This window comes from Thecamonas trahens (assembly GCF_000142905.1).
Source record: "Thecamonas trahens ATCC 50062 unplaced genomic scaffold supercont1.40, whole genome shotgun sequence".
NCBI lineage: Eukaryota > Apusomonadida > Apusomonadidae > Thecamonas > Thecamonas trahens.
This window is the reverse complement of record NW_013657640.1, coordinates 182,012-194,555: the sequence shown is the minus strand read 5'-3', so window position 1 is coordinate 194,555 and position 12,544 is coordinate 182,012. Positions and strand designations below refer to the sequence as shown.

Sequence of the window (12,544 nt, the reverse complement as noted above, 5' to 3'; positions counted from 1 at the left end):
CTTCCCCCCTCCCCCTTCCCCCCTTCCCCCCCTCCCCCCCTATCCGGCGACCGACCTCAGTGCGACACAGCCCCCCCGACCACCCCGACCGCCCCGACCACCCCGACCACCCCGACCACCCCGACCACCCCGACCACCCCCACTCCACACCCCACCCACCACCACCCACCCCACCCTTCCTCCCCCCCTCCCCCCCTCCCCCCCTCCTATGTCCACCACCACCACCACCACCTCCCTCTACGCCTCGGCCACACACGCCGTGGCGGCTGCCCTCGCCTCGTCACCCTCGCTCCCTGCTTTGACTCTGACAGTGACCGAGGCTGCGGCTGATGCCCATGCTGTGGCTGCTGCTTTTCGATTGCGGGCGGCTGAAGTGCTGGCAGAGGTCGGAATGTCGCCTGCTGGCTCGCAGCCTGGTTCCGGTGATGATGCCGCTGGCGTTGCTCCGCTGCTGGTGCTGCTGGACGATGCCGCGGGCCTGGCTACTGCAGAGACGCCGCTGATGGACGGCGCTGGACTGTTTACTCTCATCGACGACGTGCTCGCTGGTCTTGTTGTGCCGCACGCCGAGCGGGTCTTTGCTTGGCTGGAGGACGCGCTGCCGCAGGTCGGCCGCCTGTTGGACGGGCCGAAGGGCGATCGGGCGGCAAAGTCGGCCGGCCTCGCTCTTCTTCGCGCCTGCAACGACATGCTCCGCAGGCTTTCGCGGGCTCAGGACAACGCGTTCCGCGGACGCATCCTCGTGTTCCTCGCCATGGCCTTTCCGCTCTCGGAGCGCTCGGGCGTCAACCTCACTTCTCGGGTCAACGTCGACAACACCACCGCGCTCGATGAAGCCCCGCCTGCCGACGACAAAGCCGCCGCTGCCTGGAAGGTCCAGATCGAAGCTGGCGGCAAGCGCGGACCAAACGACCCGCCTGTCGACTTTGGCTTCTACCGCGCGTTTTGGTCGCTGCAGGAGGCGTTCAAGAACCCGGCGGCGGTGATGGCCGGCGACGACGACGACGCCCCATCCGCCTGGCCGACCTTCCTCGACACCGCCCGGCTCGTCCTCAAGGCCTTTGCCACTCAGCCTTTTCACGAGAGCGACGACGCCGTCTACCGCCGCGCAGCCGCAGACGCGCCGGTCGGCATGGAGCTCGAGACCGAGGCCGGAAGCAACAACACCGATAGCATCTCGGCCCACTTTTGCAAGTTCCTCACTTCATCGCGGCTCATCACGCTCGAGCTCTCGGACCCGTTCTTCCGCCGGCACATCCTGATGCAGTACCTTATCTTTATCCAGAGCCTGCGCGTGGCTGCCACAAAGACGAAGCAGGTCGTGCTCTCGTCCGCACAGAACGCCGCCCTCGACGAGCTCCACGCCGAGGCCATGGCCCAGATCCGCGCCACTCCGCCCGACGGCAAGGTGTTTGCCGCCGTCGTCACCAAGCTCATGGAGCGCGAGCTCGCCTGGCTGTCATGGAAGTTCGACTCGTGTAAGCCGTACGAGCGCCCCGCAACCAGCGACGTCAAGCTCGCCGCCGTCCCGCTCTCGCGCAAGCGCAAGCTCGCCGATGAGACGGCGGCGGCGGCCGCTGCTGCGCCGTCCAAGAAGCGCAAGCCGGTCTCGCGCTTTGCCCCGCCGCCGCCGGACCCCGTCGCCCAAGTCGCCGATCTGCTCGAGGCTCAGGACAACTGGACGCCGCTGGAGGACGCCGAGCGCCCGCCGTCTATGGAGGTCATCATGCGACCCATTGTCGACGATGCCGACCCGGAAAACGCCATCGAAGACGAGTACAAGCGCAAGAATGACCCCAAGTACATGTGGAAGGCCCTGCGTGTTGCTTCGCAAGCCTCGTTTGAGGTCTACTCGGCCCTCGGCTCGGACGTCGACGATGCCGCCGCTCGCTGGCAGAACCCGCACCTCTCCTTTGATGATGACGCTCCGCTCTGGCCTGGTGTCACCGAGACGGCCGAGGCCAAGCCAAAAGCAGCAGAGCAGAAGGCCGAGCAAAAGGCTGAATCCGACCCCGAGGCCGAACCAGCAGACATGGACGTGGCAGCCCCCGACGCCGACGTGGTCCCTGACGCTGACGCTGACGCTGATGCCGACGCGGATGCTGCGCTCGAGCCTATGGACGAAATCCCCGAGGGTCTGACCGAGGCCGACGCTGAGCTCGACGTCGAGCTGGATGTCGAGCTCGACGCCGACGACATGGCTGCTGCAGAAGCAGAGTTCCTGGCTGCCACCGAAGAGCTGGAGGAGGGTGAGGTTGTCAGCGACGACGACGACGACGAGTAACACGCTATTGTCTGCTCTTCTTCTTCTTGGCAGCCTTGATGATGGTCTTGGCCTTGGCCAGCTGGGTCGACATCTCACGGATCCGCTTTTTGGCCTTTTCCAGCTGTGAGGAGAGCTTGACCACCTGGGCGTGCTTGCGGTCAAGCTGCGCCGTGGTTGTCTGCCGCAGCTCGATGAGCGCGCGCTCGCGCTCAGAGAGCGAGGCCTGGAACGCCTTGCGCTGGGCCATGGCGCGGGCACGGAGATCTTCGATGGTTGCGCCGTGCTGCGATTTGGTCGTCAGCACCTCGCTTCCCTGGCCATCGTCAGTGAGGATCGATCGCAGCTTGAGCTTGAGCGCGTTGCGCTCAGAGGTAATCTCGTCCATCGCCGCCTGCGCCGTCTTGGCCTCGCGCTGCGCCTGAATAGCAGCCTCCTGGCTCAGCACCAGTTCGACTTGCAGCATCTCATTCTCCGCCGCCGCCGCCCGCAGCCTTGACATCACATCGTCGCTCCCATCGCTTGCACTTGCAGCCGCTCCGCTTTCTGCCGCCATCTCCGATGCTCCGCCTGCGACGCTCGCTTCGCCAGCCGCAGCCGCCGACCTGATCTTTGCCGCTGCTGCCGCCACCAGTGCGCCCAGATGATTGTCCACGACATCAGACTCGGGCGCCTCTGTCTCGCCGCCGCCAGCCGCACCAAGCCGCTCAACGCCCAATGCATCGGCGAGCTTTGCCGCCAGAGCGGCGAGCGAGTGGGTCCGGGCAGAGGTAGCCGCATCTGCGGCAGCCAGCTGGGCCTCCAGGGAGCGCAACGTATGAACCATCTTGGCCTCAGCCTCGTGTCCTGCCTTCTCTGCCGCTTTCCGAGCCTCCATAGCGTCCATCGATGAGCCCTCGGCCCTGACCTCGGCCGCCGCCCTTGCCGCCGCCGCCGCCGCTGCCTCGCTCTCCAGCTCCCGAACCCGGGCTTGGGCCGCCATCAGCCGCCGTGTCAGCGCGTTCACCACCCGGGGTTCCGAAGCACTCGTCATGGGTCGCATGACCAGGGGTGTGGTGGGTGGGTGGTGGGTGTGGTGGGTGGGAGGGGGGGGAAGAGGGCGGTGAAGTGGTGGCAGTTGGCGCGGTCGGCAGCAGCGAGGCATTCGGGTCGGCGGACAGGCGGAGGGATCGGCGGGATGGTGTGGACGAGGGGGGATCGGGAGGTGTTACTCTGAAGCGAGATATCTAGATGTCGTCAATGTCAAAGTCATCGTCGTCGTCGTTGGCAGCGACAGGGGCAGCAGCAGCGCCCCGGGCAAAGCGCTCGGTGACCTGCGAGGCGCCGGCGTCCTCACCGTCGTCCTCGTCGTCGTCCTCGTACGAGTACTCGTCATCGGCCTCGGCCAGCCAGTCGAGGAACTGGGCGCCTGCGGTCTTGACCTCGACCGAGATCTTGTTGAGCACAAACTTGGAGCTCTTCTTGCCGGCCCACTTGAGCATGACCTCCTCATCAACGAGGTCGAGCTCGTACAGGTGCTTGAGGATGTGGGCGACGTACTTGAGGAGCGCATCGCGGTGGGTCTCGCCGCACACGCGCTCGACCCAGCCGAGGACAACCTTTTGCTCCGAGGTGCCGTTGATAAACTTGCTCATGATCTCGGCGTAATGCGGGAGCTGGGTGAAGAGGTCGTCGCCCCAGACAACAGCGCAGAACGCGCCCACAATCTCGGCGTTCTTGTGGGCGTACGTTGACTTGAGGTCGTCGAGGAAGGCTTCGATCTCGCCAAGGTCGCGGTCGGACTCGGCGTACCAGGCCTCAAAGGCGGCGACCGAGTCGGCAATGTCGCGCTCGATGGTGACGGCGCCGATGTCGGCGAGCAGCTTGTTGGCGCCGATGGTCGCCTTCTGCCGGTCGAGGACCGCGGCCTCCGAGGTGTCGGTGAACCACTCGACGTTGGCGTCATCGTCAGCAACCTCGGTCTTGGTCACGTCGATGATGTCGCCAGCAAACGGGTCCGCATCGTCAGCGGCGGCGGCAGCAGCAGCAGCCTGCTTGCTCGCGCCCTTCTTTGACTTGGGCGGCGGGTTGTTGACAATGTACTTGGAGAGCTTGTGGGTCCCACCAATGGAAGCCTGGTTACCGCACGCCGAGCACGTAGCCATCACCACATTGCGCTTGACCGAGAGGTCGATCTCGGGCAGGCCACAGTTGGGGCAGAGGACAAACGTCTGGACAAAGGCATCAAGGGTCGACTGCAGATCAGCAGCAGTAAAGGCACCATTGACAATGGCAGCTTGAGTCTTCTCCGTCCACCGCGCCTGTGCACCCAGCTCAAAGCCGAACCACTTTGTGGGATATGCCGGAGGCACCTTGAGGCACTTTGCGATCTCTGCCATGTTCACAATGCGCGTCTTGATCCCATTACCACGCCCTTCCACCTTGGCAATGAGCTTGGGCATCTTGTACCGGTACGACGCGTCCTTGGACGAACCGCCAATGTTGATTGAAGACTACAGTACCCTCCCCTCTTCTCATGAGTCTCTCTCTCTGTTGGTGGTGGTGGTGGTGGTGGTGGTGGTGGGAGGGGCGGGGGGGGGGGGGGGGGGGGAGGGGGGCAAGGAACACGTCGCCTCTGTCGGCAGATTTTGCCTGCTATGGCCAGCCAACTCATACTGGGCATGGTGCGGGGCTGATATGGGGGTATTTGGAGATAAGGAGGAAGTATGGAGCAGAGATGATGGAGGGAATCATGGGCATACGTACCATGTTTGTTAGTGTTACGTAATCACGTCGTGAAGCCCATGAAGGTGCGATAAGTGGCCGTCTCTCCCGTCGCTTAGCCCGTACCAGTGCCGCCCACTCGATAATGGCAACCATGGTTAATTGAACAGGGCCATCGATTAATTCTTGGTCGAGTGATGCATCAACTCGGTAGTGGCTCGTCGAAGGCTCTCTTCCCGAGTGATCGCAGCCCTCCGTCATCCACCTCGTGTACATGACATACCCAAGTACCAGTTGACCCAGGCATGGTGGTCATCGGGCCATGTATGCCTCTAGGTGATGCATCAACTCGGTAATGGCTCGTCCAAGGCGCGTGATCGCAGCCCTCCGTCATCCACCTACCCCTTTGCTAGCATCCATCACTCTGCAACTCGTGTACATGACATACGCAAGTACCAGTTGATCCAGACATGGTGGTCATGTGGCTATGCTTGCCTCTTTCTCATGCCCTCCCTCCCGCCTCCCTGTTCTCCCCCTCGCGCCAAAGTCAGTGCGACTCGCAGCCACCCGCTCCCACCACCCCACCCACCCCACACCCCACCCACTCCCATCTGAAGCATGTTCGTTCCAGGCACAAGGGCTCGCAAGCGTGGCAAGGCAAAGGCCAAGCCCACACGCGACTGGGACGCAGAGCTTGCGGCACTGGACGACGAGGAGGGCGGCGCGATGACGACGACAACGACGACGACGACGACGACGACTACGACTACGACAGCGATGAAAACAGCGATGGCGCCAGCGGCTGAGACTGCAGCGGTAGCAGAGGTCGACGATGTGACGGCGTACGGGGTAGAGGCATCGGTGGCGTTTGCAGTCAAGGCGGCCAAGGAAGGAAAGCCCGTGCCGGGACTGCCGAGCGGGAGCGGGACGACGCGGTACCACAGCAACGAGGAGAATCCGCGAGTCTGGCTGGAGCTGGTAGTGGAGGAGGCTGAGCGGGGGACGCGTAGGCCAAGCTCCCGGACAGTCCGTCTCGAGTTTGAGGTCTATGCCGATCTGGTGCCCAAGACGGCGGAGAACTTTGTGAAGCTGGCCACCGGCGAGATGCGGCGGTCGCGGCTGTCCGACGTCTGGCTCCACTACCAGGGTACCCGCGTTGATGCAGCTGTACCTGGACGGTGGATCCAGGGCGGGAACATCCACCGCAAGTTTGTTCCGGGCGCGAGCAATCCCGTTGCGCAGGCCGCCACTGTGGCGCCGTGCGGCGAGTCGATCTACGGCCCAACCTTTGACGACGAGTCATTTGTCCTCAAGCACTCGGTAGCCGGCCTGCTTTCCATGGTCAACGCTAACTCGTGGCGTTCTGGCGACTCGGCCGATCTCAGCTCGCGCATGTTCCGCAGGAACGCCAACGGCTCGGCGTTCATGGTGACGCTCGCCCCTGCGCCTGCCCTCGACAAGCGTCAAGTTGTCTTTGGCCGCCTCTCCGATGGCCGTCGCGGCCTCGAATACGTGGCCTCGCTCGGCTCGGCCGATGGCTCGCTCCGCCCCGGCGTCTCCATCATCATCGCAAGCTCGGGCGTCGTCGGCGGCGCCGTCAAGATCTCGGCCTCGGAAATGCTGGCCTTCTCGGACGGCTCGTTTGCCCGCAAACCCAAGCGCCACCGCTCACGCTCTCGCGAACGCGACAACAACGCTTCTTCCGCCGGTTCGTCACGCAGCCACGGCCGCCGCAGCGGAAGCAACGGGCGCGACCGCCGTCCCGACAATCGCTTCGCTGTGAACCGCAGTGGCGGCTTTGATCGCTCACGCGGCTCGCGGAGCTCGCGCAGCTCTCGAAACTAGCTCACCTTGACGTCCTTCTCTCTCCCCCTCCTGCAAACTCCCGCTTGTTATGCCAGCTGAGTCATCACCTTTCGCAGCCACTCTTCTTGCCTTGTCCGCCATCGCCCATCCCACCCCATCCGACCCCAGCCGCCAGCCGCCAGCCGCCAGCCGCCAGCCGCCACACTACCCAGCCCAGGCCCAAGCCAACCCCCAAACCACACACTGCTCTTTGCTTCCGGCGACCATGTGTACGCCCCCCTTCCCCCCTCCCCCCTCCCCCCTTTCCCCCCTTCCCCCCTTCCCCCCCCTTCCCCCCCCCCTTTCCTTCCCCCTGCTCAGCTTCCCCACCCTCTCCTCCCATGTCGCCTTGATGGCGCGACCTCCCCTCCTCCCGCCTCCCATGCACCCCCACATACACTCACCCACCCACACCACACATACGCACAGCTGCCAAGTTCTCGTTTGGGAAGAGCACCGGCAAGACTGGTGGCGGGTTCAAGGCCGGTGGTGGTGGGTTCAAGCTCGGTGGAGGTGGCGGCGGCGCTGGTGGTGGCGGTGGCGGCCTCAAGAGCTTTGGCGCAGCGCCCAAGGCCAATGAGCCGTCGGTGAAAAAGGCGTCAGAGACAGGAGGCAAGGGCTTTGCTTTCCCGGGCGGTGCAAAGGCTGGTGGCGGCGGCGGTGCAAAGGCTGGTGGCTTCTCGCTCGGAAAGTCCGGCGGCGCGGCAGCTGGAGGCGGAGCCAAGGCGGGTGGCTTCTCGCTCGGCAAGAAGACGGGTGGCGCGGCGGCGAGCGGCGGAGCCAAGACAGGCGGCTTCTCGCTCGGCAAGAAGACGGATGGCGCAGCGGCGAGCGGCGGAGCCAAGGCAGGCGGCTTCTCGCTCGGCAAGAAGACGGATGGCGCAGCGGCGAGCGGCGGAGCCAAGGCAGGCGGCTTCTCGCTCGGCAAGAAGACGGATGGCGCGGCGGCGAGCGGCGGAGCGAAGGCAGGCGGCTTTTCGCTCGGCAAGAAGACGGATGGCGCGGCGGCGAGCGGCGGAGCGAAGGCAGGCGGCTTCTCGCTCGGCAAGAAGACGGATGGCGCGGCGGCGAGCGGCGGAGCCAAGACCGGTGGCTTCTCACTCGGCAAAAAGACAGACGGTGCTGCGGCGAGTAGCAGCAGCGGGGCCAAGACCGGGTTTGCGCTGGGCGGCAAGGCCGGCGGCATCAGTACATCAGCCACGTCTGCACAGAAGGACCCAACGGTGTCGCCCGAGCTCCGCGACAAGTCGCTGGAGGAGATCATCAATCTGTGGCGGGCCGAGCTGCGCGAGTGTGTGGAGACGTTTACCAACCAGGCGATCCAGATCTCCGAGTGGGATCGTGTGGTGGTGGACAACGGCGAGAAGATCTCCAACCTGCACAACGATGTCCAGCGAGTCAAGATTGCCCAGGACTCGCTCAACTCGAACCTGGAGTTTATTCTCACGCAGCAGAGCGATCTCAGGCACAACCTCACCCAGCTCGAGGCCGAGATCGCCAAGCACGAGAGCGGTGGCGAGTTCCGACAGCCGGCCGATCATGAGCGTGAGCAGGCGTACACTCTGGCGGAGAACCTCAATGTCCAGCTCTTGCACATGGGCAGGTCGCTCACAGAAATGATCTCCAAGCTCAACTCCTCGCACGCCGAGCGTGTCAAGGACGACAACCCGATCAACCAGATTGTTCAGATCCTCAACGCACACCTCAACTCGCTGCAGTGGATCGACGACTCGTCGGCCTCACTGCACTACCGCATCGAGGACGTCTCGCGCGAGCTCCAGCGCCAGAACTCAACGTCGTCGTCGCACTACGCCGGCGCCTCCTCCATGTTTGCCACCAGCGGCAGCGCCCGATACTACTGATCGCAGCCCGAGCCCAACCGCAGTAATCGACCACAGTCACCGACGACCACAGCAGCCGATCCCCGCATCCCCGCGTAGCCACCAATGGACACCAGTCGCTGTTTGGCGTGCAGCATGTTGCGTCGAGTACGTGTCCGCCCGCCCCTCCCCCCTCCCACTTTACACACACTTCTCTTGCACATAGTGCCACTGGTCATGGTGTCCGTGCCGAGACTTTCTGCAGCAACAACCACGGTGGTGGTGGTGGTGGTGATGGCGGTGGTGGTGGCGGTCGCGGCAGGTGCGGCCGAAGGTGCGAGTGACGGCGACGGATCCGGCGACGGCTTTGTGTTTTGGCAGGTCACCGATCTGCACTACGAGCCGCTCTACTGCGTCGGGTGCGAGACAAAGCACTTTTGCCGACCCAAGGCTTCGGTGGGCGACGAGTTCCAAGAGGTTGCGGTCGGTGGTGGTGGCGATAGACACGGGGTGGGCAAGAAGGACCACATCGCCGAGTTCTGGGGCTCGTACGACTGTGACATCCCCAAGGTCATGGTCGAGTCGGCTGTAGACTTTGTGGCGGTGGAGAGCCGTGCGCTGATGGCAGGCAACGGCGGCGTGCCCATTCCGGTGCTCTGGACCGGCGACTCGGGTCCGCACAAGCTGACCCAGGACGACGCCTCGTCTTCGCTGGCGGCGCTGCTGACGACCTCGCGGACGCTGCAGGACGTGCTGCCGACTGGCACGCCGGTCTTTCCCACCCTCGGAAACCTGGACGTCTTTCCGAACGGCCAGCTGCCCGACGTCGAGTCGACCGAGCTGCTTGCTGTGGTGGCTGATGCGTGGGCGCCGTGGCTGACGCTCGACGCGCTGGCGCAGTTCCGGTCGACCGGCTACTACGCGCAGGGCCTGCCCGGAACGAACCTCACGGTCCTGTCGCTCAACACAGTGCTGTGGTACAAGGAGAACCAGCTTTCGCGGCCGAACCTCGACGACGATCCGCTCAACCAGTTTGATTGGCTCAAGGCGCGGCTGGCAGCGGCGGTGGCGGTCGGGGCCAAGGTCATTCTCATGGGCCACATCCCACCGCAGAACTTCCACGATCAGTACAACGCCGAGTACGTTAAGATCCTGCGCAAGTACTCGGACGCTATCTACGCCCTTGTCTTTGCCCACTGGCACGAAAACATGATCTCGTTGCTGTGGGACGAGAGCGCGTATGGCGGCGACGGCGCTCCCATCACCGGCGCTCCCATCGCGGCCCAGTTCTCGGGCTCATCAGTGACGTCGCGCAAGCACCGCAACCCGGCGGTCCGCCTCTACTCGGCCTCGCTCGCCGGTGGCATCCTCGACTACACGGTGTACCGGACGGTGCTCGAGGCCGACAATGCGGCCAACAAGACGTCGTGGGCACCATACTTTAGCGCGTGCGAGGCGTACCCCGTCGACGACCTCTCGGTGGCCTCGGTCTACAAGCTCTACCTCAAGCTGTATGCGTCAAAGGCGCCGACTCCGGGGGCGCCGTCGCTGTGGCAGACCTTTGTGGGCGAGCACCTCATCGCCAACGCGTACACTTGCGACGCATCATGCGGCGACGAGCTCCTCGCCAAGATGGAGTGCATTGACATGACGACGACGACCGACTGCGGGAACATTCCCGACGCCGGGTGCTCGTAGGGCAGGATCACCCGTTGCGGACCGCGATGCGGATCGGGACACCGTAAAGGCCAAACTGAGCTCGCATCTCGTTGGTGAGGAACTTGATCCACCCGGCCCAGTGGGTTGACGATCCGCGCTTTGCGGCGAAGAGCACAAACTTGGGCGGCCGTGAGTCGACCTGGGTGATGTAACGGACCTTGCCCGGTGCCGAGCGGTGGCCGACAATGCCAGCGAGCCACTCGTTGAGCGCGCCGGTCGGAAGCCGCATGTTCCACCCGTCGTAGACCGAGAGGATTTCCGGGACGAGGAGCGTCTGCGGCGAGAGCGCGGCCATGGACGAGAGGTCATCAAACGAGGTAGCGACCGGAGCAAGCTCGCCCGGTGCTGGGGCCGACGCCATCGACGCCGCCGCCGAGATCCCAACCCAGGGCGCGTCGCGAAGCTGGTACGGCGCCACAAAGGCGAGCTTCGACTCGAGGTGCTTGACAATGGCCGGGAGCTGCGAGTGCGGGTTGTCGACTGAGCGCGGCAGGCCGTGGGCGCCGAGCAAGTCCCACTTGTTGACGGCAACCACGAGGCCGCGCCCCTCGTCGGCCACCCGCTTGGCGATGGACGCGTCCATCGGCGAGAAGACCGTTTGCTCGGTGTCAAACTCGAACTTATACGCCAGGTCGTCGTCGCTCTCGACATCATCGCTGCTGCGGGCTACAGCCCCAGCCTTGCGCGAGCGCTTCCGCGAGGCGCGACTCGGGTCGTGCGGGTTGTGGAAGCCGTCGCCACGGACCGACGGCTTGATGTCGGCGACGAGGACGACGACGTTTGCGCGGCGGATGGCCGAGAGCGCATCGCGGTAGGCGAGCGAAGCCAGCCGCTTGGGCGTCGTCGATTTTGCACTCGCCGACGGCCGCATCATCCCGGCAGTGTCGACGAGGGTGACCGAGACCTCTGAGACCGGCGGCGTGCCCAGGGCCTCGAGATGCGCGTGAGACTCGGGAACTCGCCACACGGTGTGGACCGAGTTGGCGTCCTGCGTCACGCCGGGCATGTCGCCGACCACAAACCGGTCGGTGCCGAGCAGGTTGTTGGCGAGCGTCGACTTGCCGACATTTGGCCTGCCGACAACCGCCACTCGCAGGCCCGAGCGCTCATGGCGCTCGCGGCGGCGCATCTCCTTGACCGAGATCGGCTGGGTGTGATGCTCGGCGTCGGCTAGGTCTGCCGGCGGCGCGTCGCTTTCTGCTGCTGCCGGTGCCGGCGGCTCTGGCGGCGGCGGAGCGAGCTGCTCGTGGATGGGCGCCAACGCGTTGTACAGCGCCGCGAGGCCGTCACCGTGCTCGGCCGAGAGGTAGATGGGCTCGCCAAAGCCGAGGCGGCGGGCGGCGGCGGTGGACCAGCCGTTGTCGAGCTCGTCCGAGAACATCAGCTCGTCGGCGACCGAGCCCTCGCACTTGTTGGCGATGAGGAGGAGATGCGGCGGTGAGGGGACGTCAGCGAGGGTCTTGCGGAGCCAGCGGGCGTAGTACTCGTCCCATGGCGAAATGCCGTGGCGAACATCAACTACAAAGGCAACAACCGATGCGGCGCGGACGGCGGCGGTGGTCTGCTCCAGCATGGCCGAGAGCACGCCTTTGTCGGCCATGACCTGCTCCATCGCCAGAGCCTCCGCCGCCGCGCCACGAACCCCGCGCACTGCCGCCTTTTTCACCGGCTCGTCTAGACCAGCGGTATCAACAACGGTAAAGTCCATGCCGCCGAGCGATGCGGCGCCCTCGCGGCGATCGCGGGTGACGCCCGGGAGCGAGTCGACCAGAGCCAGCGATCTGCCGATGAGTCTGTTGAACAAGGTCGACTTGCCGACGTTTGGCCTGCCGACCACAGCCACGACCATACCGCCCCAGTTCATTTCACCATCAGCCGAGAGAGCGAGAGAGCCACTTGCCGGCGGCAACTCACCCCGAGATCGACGAGCTCTCCGCTGCGGAGCGCCGCCACGAGCCTCTACCGCCCGCTGACCAGCATGGACGGCCTTCCGCGCCGACCGCTTGTTCTTCTTTGACCGCATTCGTGCAGGAACCATGACCCATGGGCCAACCACCGTCCTCACCATGGGTGCCCATGACCGAAGCATATTTGACGAAGAGAGGCTGTGGGTGGAGGAGGAGGAGGAGTGGTGGGAGGAGGGGGGAGAGGGGGGGAGGGGGGATGATCCGATTGGCGCGACACGGGAAGCTAA

At 64.9% G+C, this 12,544-nt stretch overlaps 5 protein-coding genes across 6 annotated transcripts; 3 read left to right on the top strand and 2 right to left on the bottom strand.

The window, feature by feature from the left end:
• Positions 1 to 391: 391 nt before the first annotated feature.
• Positions 392 to 2,284, top strand: AMSG_08385 (uncharacterized protein; the record flags this gene model as incomplete). The annotated part of the gene is made up of 1 exon (XM_013899999.1): positions 392 to 2,284. One exon carries the CDS (start codon positions 392 to 394, stop codon positions 2,282 to 2,284), a length of 1,893 nt encoding a protein of 630 aa, XP_013755453.1.
• Positions 2,285 to 3,453: 1,169 nt separating this feature from the next.
• On the bottom strand, positions 3,454 to 5,223 carry AMSG_08383 (eukaryotic translation initiation factor 5). Its single transcript, XM_013899998.1, has 2 exons — positions 5,009 to 5,223; positions 3,454 to 4,755 (listed from the first exon to the last, which is right to left on the bottom strand). The coding sequence occupies exons 1-2, from the start codon at positions 5,120 to 5,122 to the stop codon at positions 3,490 to 3,492; spliced, it is 1,380 nt and encodes a 459-aa protein (XP_013755452.1). The 5' UTR covers positions 5,123 to 5,223; the 3' UTR covers positions 3,454 to 3,489.
• A 361-nt stretch (positions 5,224 to 5,584) lies between these two features.
• On the top strand, positions 5,585 to 8,719 carry AMSG_08382 (the record flags this gene model as incomplete). Of its 2 annotated transcripts, XM_013899997.1 has the most annotated exons (3): positions 5,585 to 6,674; positions 7,241 to 7,776; positions 7,897 to 8,719. In XM_013899997.1, the coding sequence occupies 3 exons, from the start codon at positions 5,585 to 5,587 to the stop codon at positions 8,671 to 8,673; spliced, it is 2,403 nt and encodes an 800-aa protein (XP_013755451.1). The 2 variants fall into 2 exon arrangements, with proteins under 2 accessions (XP_013755451.1, XP_013755450.1); XM_013899996.1 differs by having other exon boundaries at positions 7,241 to 8,673.
• Positions 8,720 to 8,757: 38 nt separating this feature from the next.
• Positions 8,758 to 10,392, top strand: AMSG_08381 (sphingomyelinase phosphodiesterase C; the record flags this gene model as incomplete). The annotated part of the gene is made up of 2 exons (XM_013899995.1): positions 8,758 to 8,767; positions 8,954 to 10,392. The coding sequence occupies 2 exons, from the start codon at positions 8,758 to 8,760 to the stop codon at positions 10,327 to 10,329; spliced, it is 1,386 nt and encodes a 461-aa protein (XP_013755449.1). The 3' UTR covers positions 10,330 to 10,392.
• Positions 10,337 to 12,199, bottom strand: AMSG_08380 (GTP-binding protein engA; the record flags this gene model as incomplete). The annotated part of the gene is made up of 1 exon (XM_013899994.1): positions 10,337 to 12,199. One exon carries the CDS (start codon positions 12,197 to 12,199, stop codon positions 10,337 to 10,339), a length of 1,863 nt encoding a protein of 620 aa, XP_013755448.1.
• Between the last annotated feature and the right edge of the window lie 345 nt (positions 12,200 to 12,544).

Coding starts and splice junctions, on each gene's coding strand:
- AMSG_08383 (XM_013899998.1), bottom strand. CDS start 5,122: ATGGTTGCCATTATCGAGTGGGCGGCACTGGTACGGGCTAAGCGACGG. Junction 4,756..5,008: donor ACGTAACACTAACAAACATG/GTACGTATGCCC, acceptor AGGGTACTGTAG/TCTTCAATCAACATTGGCGG.